General features: G+C 37.9%; 1 protein-coding gene across 1 annotated transcript; it reads right to left on the bottom strand.

Annotated features, from left to right (window-relative positions):
* Positions 1 to 6,509: 6,509 nt before the first annotated feature.
* On the bottom strand, positions 6,510 to 9,422 carry LOC104374532 (regulator of G protein signaling 1). Its single transcript, XM_009980665.2, has 5 exons — positions 9,319 to 9,422; positions 8,878 to 8,961; positions 8,150 to 8,211; positions 7,416 to 7,579; positions 6,510 to 6,695 (listed from the first exon to the last, which is right to left on the bottom strand). The coding sequence occupies exons 1-5, from the start codon at positions 9,420 to 9,422 to the stop codon at positions 6,510 to 6,512; spliced, it is 600 nt and encodes a 199-aa protein (XP_009978967.1).
* Positions 9,423 to 10,571: the final 1,149 nt, after the last annotated feature.

The raw sequence follows: 10,571 nt of genomic DNA, 5'->3' as shown, positions 1-10,571 counted from the left end.
AGAAACTGTACATTGCAACTGGTTTCTGCAAACTCTGTTAACAATAGTCTACTGAGTGAAAACAGAATGAAGTCTAGATAGCACTTTTGAAAACCTTCCCTCAGTTGTACACTATGACCTTTCTCTTCTCTCTTTCTTCCTAAAAGCTGTGATGTCATTGTGTGAGTCTGATATTCTGTGACCATCAAAGTAGAAAAGGAAATCATGTGACTGGAAATTTGGACTAGATTTTATGTGAACTTTCAACCTTCCCATTCAGTCAGACTTCAGAGAGGTGGGTACTGTGGTTTGGGTACAAAGCACTGTGTGCCCTTAGCTCTCTGTCAGACTCTGCACACACACTTGCACAGAAGTGCAGCAGTAAACAGGGCTGCTTACTTACACTTCCTGCAAGTGTTCTCATTTTGAAGATGGCAGTTGTCCATCTTGCAGTTGGTTTTTCAGTGTAGTTATTGATTACCCTTTGGTCCAAGTTTATCAGAATATTTGACCATGTTAGTTCAGGGCCCCTTATCCTCCAGATGTTTGTTTCAGCACATGAACAGTTCCTGGTTAGACTTTGGACTTTGTTTGAACATCCCAAGTGTTCTTGCTGTTTCCTCAGACTGGCATGAACAAGTATGTTGTTTTGCTCAAACACATGTCTGGTCAAATTCTGTTCCATAGCAAGTCTCTGCTCTATCTCTGAAGTCGGCTTCTTGACCTTCATGGTTGACAAACCATTTGCTACAGTAAATATAGCACTGACTTTCCATAAGTGGTATGAAATTCGTGGTTACTAAGTTATTACTATTATGCAAAGAGTGTTTGCTTTGTTTTATTTTTAAATGTTGTCCTCTAATAGCAGAAGCCCCCAACCACAGTAACTTGGGAAAAAAAAAAAAACACCAAAACAACAAACCAAAAAAAAAACCCCACACAACCCCTTGTGATTCAACAGGTGTCAAGTTTGTGGGCAATTGTACTGTCACTTTTGTACTTTGGCTGTATAACAAACTTTGAAGAGAAGCATTGCTAATCTGCTCTTTTTCTCTCTGCACACAAGTCTAGAGTGATCCTGAAAGGTTTACATTTCTGCTTTTCATTTTTTACTCAAGCTATTTTTAATTTTATTAGTGAAAGGGACCACATGAAAGCTGGTCACTGAGCTAGTTTAGATAAGTGCTTTAAGGTTGTGTGGTGCTTAAAGCGTTTTAAGAAATTGGAAGGAAGTGCTCAGTAGAATTTAAATGTAGATTGTCTTTGGGGTCTGTCAAGAGAGTACTTTCTGGGGCTGTTTTGAGAAATGAAGGGGCAATAGTGTATTTTTTTCCCCAAAATAAGCACATCATTTCTTGGTTGATGTAGTCTCCTTTTTTGTGACTAAAACCTCTGAGGCTGTATTTATTCAAACAAAGCCAAGGGATAACCTTAACTGCTCTCTGAGTTTGTCTCTAAGCATCCAAGACAAATTTAAATCATCCAATGAATATTAAGCAGGAAACTGTTTTGCAATTTCTGCCTGTGCTCAATGACTAAAGACTTAATTTCAGAAAGCTTCACTTACAGACATTACACTCTCTGATACAATCAACTCATGTCTCTGAATGGAAGATAACATCTAATTTTTCCACCTATTGTCATCTATTTTTCCTTTTCAAACTCATTTCACAACCATAAAGATGATGACATCGGAAAGCCTGTTACTTCAGAGCGTGGGCAGAGACAAGTGGCACTTAAGGGTCTAAGGTGATGAACTTTTACTGCTTATTCCTCACCACTTCAGCTTTAATTTCATAATGATAGGATGTCTCTACTAACAGGTATTAATGGATGGCCTTTTCAATATGTGGGAAAAAAATGGTATTATTTTATACTGTATTTTTAGTTTGATTTGGGATAATATTAAAAGTATCTGTTTCAAGGAATATGTTTAGAGAAGGTTTTCCAAACTGGAGAGGTTAAAGTTAGTCTTCTACATTCACGTTCAGGGTCTCCTGGACTCTCGAGTCCTCCTATAAAGAAAACCTCTCTATAGCAGGAAGACGTTAATTCACTTCAAAATTATACCTGAAGATGGTACAATGATTTTTTTTTTTTTTTAAATACCGAAACACTGACAAACAATGAAAATGTTTCCTTCAGGGGGAGAGTACCACACTTAAAGAAAAGTTTGAGTCACTACTGTCAAATCTTAAAGCTTTTCCATGTACTGCATCCTGTTTCCCTATACTGATCTGTAGCTGATGGCCAATCTGTTTCAATCTTTTTTCTCAGAGACTGTGAATGGAACATCGAATTTCCATTCTCTTATGTGTTGGGTTTTGTTGTGTTTTTTTTTCCAAAAAGGAAAAGCTAAATGTAGGGTGTTTTTTTAAAAAAAAAATCAAACAAACTGTTTGACATACTTATTAAATATTTTAATAAATATTGGATGATAGTCAGAGCCTGATTGTTCTGGAGTTTTAGCAGTTAACTGACAATTAACTCAATCTAGCATATGTTGAAAAAGGACAGTTTCCCCTAATTGCTCACTAATTTGTTTACAAGGTAGTAAATAGAACTTGTGTTCACAAGTTTCTCCTTTGAGTATGGGAAGTTTCCAGGGAGGCACACTTTCCATACTCAATGTGTAACATGTCCTGTTTCGGAAGAGATTGCCATGCTGGGCAGGGCACAACCCACAGCTGTGAAACCAACCTGCAATAGTGAGGGGGTGTGTGTGCATGCGTTGGGGGCAGAGGAGGTGAGTAGGAAATCACAACTGAACCTGATATGGTGCATCCACCTTGTAAATGAACCATGGGTCACAGAAAATTCTGAGTCCTTAACCCCTTTGATCTCTATGTTCTGCTGTTTTTCTGAATCCGAAGAACCTCTTTTTAGGCAATATTTCAATAAAAAGAATTCACAGCAAAGTAAGCATTGCATACTACATTTTGTAAAAAAGAGACTTTGAAGAAATTAAAAAAATACCTACCACTGGACTGTTTTAAAGCATGTAAATATTGTTAAGTGTCTTAAAATACTGTAAAAAACTGTTTCGATTGTACCATTGAACTATTACTTATAGCTTCTTCCTTTTATAAAGTAGATTAGCATGGATGGCACTATAAATTGCCATAAAATACTTCCAGATCTCTTAGACTTTGTTTAAACAACCAGCTTTGTACAGCCTTGCTATAGCAACAGATATATAACACTAGGCTTACGACAGCATCCCAGGGACAGTTCTGAATTTCTGCTACGCTGTTTATTGCTTGGTGAATCGTGGTCATGTTGCCAGGGACACTGGAGTGGGCTGGAATATCTCTGGAATTAACAATCTGGGCAACGGACCTTTATAGTTGTCTTCAGGTTCCTACTGTAAATAAGGTGAAAGTCTTAAAAATGTACCAAGGTTGGGTTGTAATAAGCTGAATAGTTTCTTTTGGAGAAAAAACCCCACTTTTTTGTTTTCACACTGTGCCAAATCATGAGCTAGGGAGATATGCGTGTGGAAAAGCACGAAAAGTCCCTTTGTCCCACCTGAAATATTCTGGTCTGTACTAAGCTTGCGTAACACAAGTGGTTGGTGTGCTCCCTGAGAGCTGTGTTAATTTCTTCTGTGAATAGATTTAGATTATTTTTAGAGGGCTCTAACCAGCGTGTTATAGTGCCACTTTCTCACCCCTTCCTGTCAGGGCAGCCCCCTTGACTCTTTGCAGGAGGTCAGGGTGCCAGACAGCATCTGTAAACACTTTGGCATCTGTGTTTGCTCTTGGTCTTTAGTGAAACGATTTGCTCTGCCCAATGCAAAGCCACAGGGCAGTGGACACAGGCAGCGATGATGATCATCTCTTGAAGTGAGCGGTGGCTACTGCAGCACCCAAAACCGTGGCATGACCCCAGAATCTGCCTTCTTTTTGTTATACCCACCTCTGAAATCTTGTGTTGAATTGGAAACATGTATCCACCCATTACCCCGTCCAGCATTCTCCCCAACAGTAGATGAAATTGAGGCACTGGAGCAGGTTGCCCAGAGAAGTTGTGGGTGCCCCATCCCTGGAAGTGTTCAAGGCCAGGTTAGATGAGGCTTTGGGCAAGCTGGTGTAGTGGAGGGTTTCCCTGCCTAGGGCAGGGGGGTTGGAACTAGATGATCTTTGAGGTCTCTTCCAACCCAAACCATTCTATGATTCTATGAAATTGCTTCTGACAGTCTTCCCTGGCAGCAGTGAGCTGTTAAAAAGTAATAAAAATCCTAACTAGCCATACTATAAAATATTATTTTAATCAGAAATTTTATACAGGAGTTTGACTAAATCATGGCAAACTTGTGAAAGTTCAGGGGAAGTAAGTGAAGACTGGGCCCATAATAATTTAAGGGATTTACAGTCAAAAGAATAATTTTTACTTGAAGGCAGCGTCTGTTTAGAGGGTAGCTGATATTTCATAATTCTCTTTTGTCTTTTGTGAAGCCGAAGCTATGCGAACAGTGGCATTTGGTCCATGTTAACTGTGTCAGAATAAACATGAGGATGCCCCTTGTGTGGGAGGCATAGTTTGTTAGTCCTGTTTCACAGGAATTACATTTATTCTTACTGATCCTGGAAAATTAATTCGTATAAGAGAAAGCCAACCAGAGACTGGTTTATATCATTTCAGGAGCATTCAGGTTTTGCAATCAGAGGCTCCCTCAGGTACATATGTTTAATGAAAGGAAAATGATACTGCAAGGCTGTATTCTTTTGTTCTGCATTTACTGGCCTTGGATGTAGGAAGATGTGACTTGCAGTGGTTTCCAGCTACCACAGTAGGTGATGGTGGAAGTTGGCAACAACTGCCACTTCGCTACGTTCCTTTCAGCAGTTTTGCTTGTAACGCTGAAACTTTTGTCCTCTTGGAGGTCCCAAGGTCCCCAAATGGTGGCAGTATGAACACAGTCTGCTCTCTCCATGAGGTGAGGTCTGTGGGTTTACAGCTTCTCCATTCGGTACGGAATAATGGAGTATGCCTGAGTAAGCTCGTGTTATTTTGGAAAATGGAAAATCTGCAAGAGTAAGATAAAATCTTGTATTGCTACCCGTGTGATAGCAGTGTCTCATGATGGTAACTCATTAAGACCAGGGTATGCTTTGATTTGTTTTCATTATGAACACTAATGTCACAAGGTCTTAAACACTTCAGATTTGGTCATGCCTGTGTTCATAGTTACACAGTTCAAGCTTCATGGCAACTTTTCTTCTTTTACTTTATTTCTGTTCACAACCTGCTGTGGTACAGGCTGCTACTAACATTGCATATTTTAGAGTAAATTTAAGACAATGTTTGCAGTGAAATTAAATGACCTTTGATGCTAGTATTAGCATTGGAAATTAGAGTCTGGATCTTGCCAAGATTAAGTTGAGTAGTACTAATATGACAAGGAATGTGACTGCTAGGGAGTCTCATCAGTTACTGCCCCTCTATGTAAGCAAGTGTGGGTTATCTGCTGTGCTCAGCACATCATCAGTATCGAAGTGGATTGAACTGTGGAGTCAGTGATTAACTGTTTTCTGTATCTGAGATTTGACTTAAGTGCTAGTAACTGGGAGAGTATGAAAAATAGGAAGGAAATTTAAACCTGTTTCTCTTTTTTTTTGTTTTCATTTTCTCTTCTCTTGGCGGGGTCGTGAGGATGGCTCTATGTAGGTCAGGATCACCTACTTGAGAAAACTAAGATTATGGTTGTGTAAAATGAGTAAAAAAAGAGGAAAAAATGGTGTGAGTAAAATTACTATTTGGATAAGGAGATGGGAAGTAGTGGCATAGTGGGACAGAAGGGAATCATGTGTTTCAGTACTTTAGTAATTATGATGGAAAGATCACTTAAAATATGATGTAAAATGACCACAAATCTTTAAGTAGATTTGATTGAAGAGTTACTTATTATTTTGCAATAAATTAAACAGAAAAGATGCTACATATCTGGCTGTTGAATACAAACTTAGTAAAAGTACAGCTTATGTAATTCTTATATAATATAAAATATGTCAATTTATAATATATTTACATAGCATAATAGCATCATGGGACTGCACTCATGCATATTAACACTTCACAAATTAAAAAAAGGCATTAATCAGTCTTGTCTAGGCATTTTTTTTTGTTATGCACAAAACTGTCAGTCATCCTTATTTTTCTTCTGAACTTGATAAACTTTTCCCAAAACTCAGCTTGCTAGTCTTGCGTTTCCTAATAATCAGCAGTTCTTTGGGATCTAAGACTTGATTCAATGTTCACAGTGTAGTTCAAGCAATAAATAGTATCCATATCCTGTCTTGACTCCATGGTGTATAGGAGGAGAGGATTTTCTCCCAGTGCTGCTCTCACCCTTGTAACAGTCTTGACAGCTTTTATCCTGCATTCTCTTGGCTGTGGAGCTGTTTGCATTTCCCTCGTACCCTTCCTCCCAAGTTGAGGGTTCTCCTTGCTGAGATCCAACCACCCTGAAGAATCTCTCCACAGGATATTTGACACAGTCTACTTGGCTCTTCGCTGCCTCAAACACTTCATTTTGAAGTGTTGGTTTGCAACTGGTTCAAAAGGTTCAGGTAGGCTTTGGATTTCAAAAATCTGGGGTATGAATCCCTCTCCATGAGGATGTACACGGTTTTCTGGGCTTCATCAAAACTTGTGTGAGTTGGGTCTCGAGCCTTTTTGGCTGTTGCTTCCCTCATCTGATAGTCAATATTGATCTGGAAAGTGAAAAATAAATTCCATTGACATCTTGAGATTTACTCTCTTTCTGTATCTATCACTTTGTTTTGTCAATAAACACATTTGCAGCCTTAAAACTCAGTGTGATAGTTCAACATCAGAACTGCAAGATAAGGGAATTTTAATGCTTATATCTGTCATGCACACAAATTGTTACTCACTATAGAAATGTAGTTTCTTATGGAGTCAGAAGTAATACTGCTCAACAATGGCGTAAGTAGAGGAACAACCTCCAATTAAAACAATAGGAGAAATTTTGCGTAGAATGAGAGTTTCCAGTTTAAAATATGATCAACATACTCAACTTTTATTTCTCCAGAATGTCCACATATTTTAAAAGACAAGATATATTCTATGGCTCTCCTACTAGCTCTCTGAGTATCTGACTCCAAACACCAGCAGTAATTCAAACTCAGCTAACTCAGAAAACAGCATCACGTGCTGAGCCACTGATGCCTCTGCTGAGCTTCTGCTAGTGGTGCTTCCAAGTACTGGCCTGTATCGTGTGACTCTAATTGTGAGATCTGACGATCTCACAGCTGAAGACAGTAATGCAAATACATTCATAAAAATGTGTCTGTGTCTTCATTCTATGTAACTGAATGAATGTATGAGAATCTGAGTGAAGCTACACTTCTGTCTTCTGATTTTCCAGAATCCTTGTACTCTAACACTACACAGATTAACTTTGTACGTACCTGTTTAATAGCATCTGCCTGAACAAACTCCTCATAAATCCTCTCTGCTTTGCTATGTAAGTGATCAGACTTGGTTTTCTTGTAATCCTCACAAGCCAACCAGAATTCGATGTTTTCCTCGCTGAACTCTGACTTCAGGAACTCTCGAAAGACACCCTGACCACCTAAAGCCAACACAAATACATCATTGTTTATAGCATGGTATTTGTGACCAGGGAGGATAAAATAAATAGCAGGAGTTGTATTGAAATCTCTGTTATAAAATCTTGCCAAAATACACTGTTTTTTCCCATCTTCAACATACAGCAGATACTCTTAAGGGTGATGGGAATCTTCCTATTCTGTTCAGTGTTTTTAAATCTAGCTCCTAGGTACCAAAATATATCAATGGATCCTAGTCCTCCCTAAATGGATTGTCCTTACAAGTACAAGTGGAGAGAAAATTCCAAATTAAACTGATATGTTATGCAAGGATAGAAGACTTACTAAAAGGAACTGAACTGAGCTATTTGGGGTTTATTTGTTTTACTGAGAGTAGGAAATGGAAGGAAAAAGAAAACAAACAACTTGGAAGCAAAGCTGTAACAGCATAGACTGGAGCTGTAAATAACTGAAGTGTAACTGGCCATTCTCTGGCAGTGTTTAAGAATACTACAGCTTTGCCTATTTGGTGAGATTGGATAAAATTTTGTCCTCAGAATAAGAAAGAACTCATATTGAAGTAATAGACTTACTTTGGCTGGCCAAGAGCTTTTCCAAAGACTGAGACCACTGTATTACTTCCTCTGCAGAAAGCCTAAGATGACAAGAAAAAGAAAAGACTTTAGGTGAGAATCCATGTGGGTTTGTTTGTGTGTTCAAAGGAGACAAATTTTATAATTTGTTATTCTATTCTAGGAATATGTATCAAGTATTTATTAAACTTATGGCTTTCTCATAATCTTGAGATGCTGGAGGCAAGCCCACGTTGAGAAAACTAATCAGAGACATGGAAAAACAAGGAACTATGATGTTATCCTGAATTCTGTTCCCAGAAAGATGAATTTTACTATCACTACAACCAAATAATTTTGTATCTGTACTTCTGTTTCCATATTCCTAAATAAGAATGGTAATACCCCTGGTCTTCACTTAAGTGTGAAGCATCGTTTCTTGTAAGTCTTCAGAGAATTGATACAGTATCCCTCTGAAGAAAATGGATTTAACTGAGATATCTTCTCCCTCACTGTTTGATGCAAGCACATCACTAGGAAAAAATCCTTCACTCATTAATAGTTTCTACTTCCTAATGTTCACCTCAGTTGTATTTTAGAAATTCTAGGCATTACTAGAATTTCTTGTTGTTCTAGAATTACTAGAATTTGTTGTTCTAGAAGTAGTTTAGAAATTTAGAAATTGTTTACTCCATAGTAATCTAGTTATAGTTAATATTTTTTGTAACTGAGTGTATCTCAGTACTTACATGACGCTTCTGGAGTTAGAAGTCTTGATCCCAGATTCAATATGTGGTACCATGCACTTCAAATAATTTTTGAGATCTGCGCCACTGAAAGCAATGAAGAGATATTTTTGTAATCCATTAAAATTGCAGTTGGATTTCAAGTCTACTTAAATTTCTTGAAACTTTTAGAGGCAGACAGCTCGATCCTATGATTGGAGTCTGGGAAGTTACATGTCCAAGTAATTTTTTTAAAAAGACTAAGAGTCTCCCAGTGTATCCAAAACCTATTCCTGATTACTTAAGCATCAGCTCAAGCCATTTTTAATGATGCTATAGTCTTGGGCTTTGAGCAGACTTTGCAGTGATTTAGCCTGAAACTTGGTGCTAATTCTTAATCTCCAAGATTCTAGTGTTATTTTCACTTGTTATAGTTAGAATTTATATTAAGGTGTATATACTTACAAAGCCTTTTGCTTCTTCTTATGGATTTTGCCTTCTGCAAGCTTGCAGTCGTCTTTTCCATTTAATTCAGTCATGTTGTTGTGGGGAAAAAAAAATCCTGGCATTTTACTTAGCTTAACGTGAAGCGACTTTTGCAACGATAATCCTCCAAGTGCCAAATGTCAGCTCACTGACTCTGCTACCGCCTTTTATTGACGCAGGCAGCCCTGCTACTTGGTGTGAACAGATCTGTTTATCGTGTATCCTCACCACAAACTGTGGAAGTTCCCTTTTTTCAGTGCATGGTGACGTGAGTCTTTTGAGAAAGAAAACAGACAGCGATGTCTCGTGGTTGAAGTTAAACCGGATGAGACTGAATTTCTTTGGGTTTGTTTCGTGTGTCTGTGTATGTCTGCGTTATCAAAAAAAAAAAAAAAATCCCCTCTAGAACTTTGAATTCTTGTCCCTTTCTGACTGGTACTTTCAAATAAGAAATACTTCTTCGTATTATCAAATGGGCTGTAAATACTGCAGTTTTATCTTGACAAAATTCACCTGCTATACATGCCTGCGTTCTGAAATGTCATACTTTACAATTGGTTAAATGGACTCAATGGAATATTAGGAAAAAGTATTTTAAGATATGCCAGTATTAAGGTTCCACACGCAACAAGTTATTTGCCAGTCACCAGGTGCTCTTCAAACTAGAATACTATGTTAGGCAGAGGCATCTGATTTGTTTAGACACATGCTGTGAAAATATTTGAAAGTGATTTTCATAATAAAGGGTTTTGAAACAGCGGGAACTTATTTAATTTGGTTTAAATTTTCCAAGGTGGAATATTTGGAATCACACTGCGATATTTCAGGAATGCCTCTGTAATTTTAAGTGATTTGGCATGTATAAAACTTGATTAAAATCAAAGAGCTGTTGTTGGTAAAGACAACGTGAACATTATGTGTTTGAAGGAGGTGTGCACTCTTAGTACACACTTGAGTTCCACTACAAAGAAGAAACCGTGGATACAAAGCAAGATAAAAAAGTAATTGTTACCCTCTATTTATCTGTCTGAGTTGATGATTCAGGATGTTTAGTGTTTAACCTGGACCCTGGGCATTCCAATTCCTGCTTGTTTGCTGAGATTTTCCTGGGAAGTCTTAAAGATTTTGTTTTATTAAATAATGCATACAATTTTGATTACTTCATAAATAGCTCATAAATGATTTGTACAGGGCTGCATATCATCATGGTAACCGAGAGCTTGCTCGCATTA

Source organism: Tauraco erythrolophus, chromosome 10 (assembly GCF_009769465.1).
Source record: "Tauraco erythrolophus isolate bTauEry1 chromosome 10, bTauEry1.pri, whole genome shotgun sequence".
Lineage (NCBI taxonomy): Eukaryota > Metazoa > Chordata > Aves > Musophagiformes > Musophagidae > Tauraco > Tauraco erythrolophus.
Note: the sequence above shows the minus strand (reverse complement) of the source record. Positions and strands in the feature narration are given on the sequence as shown.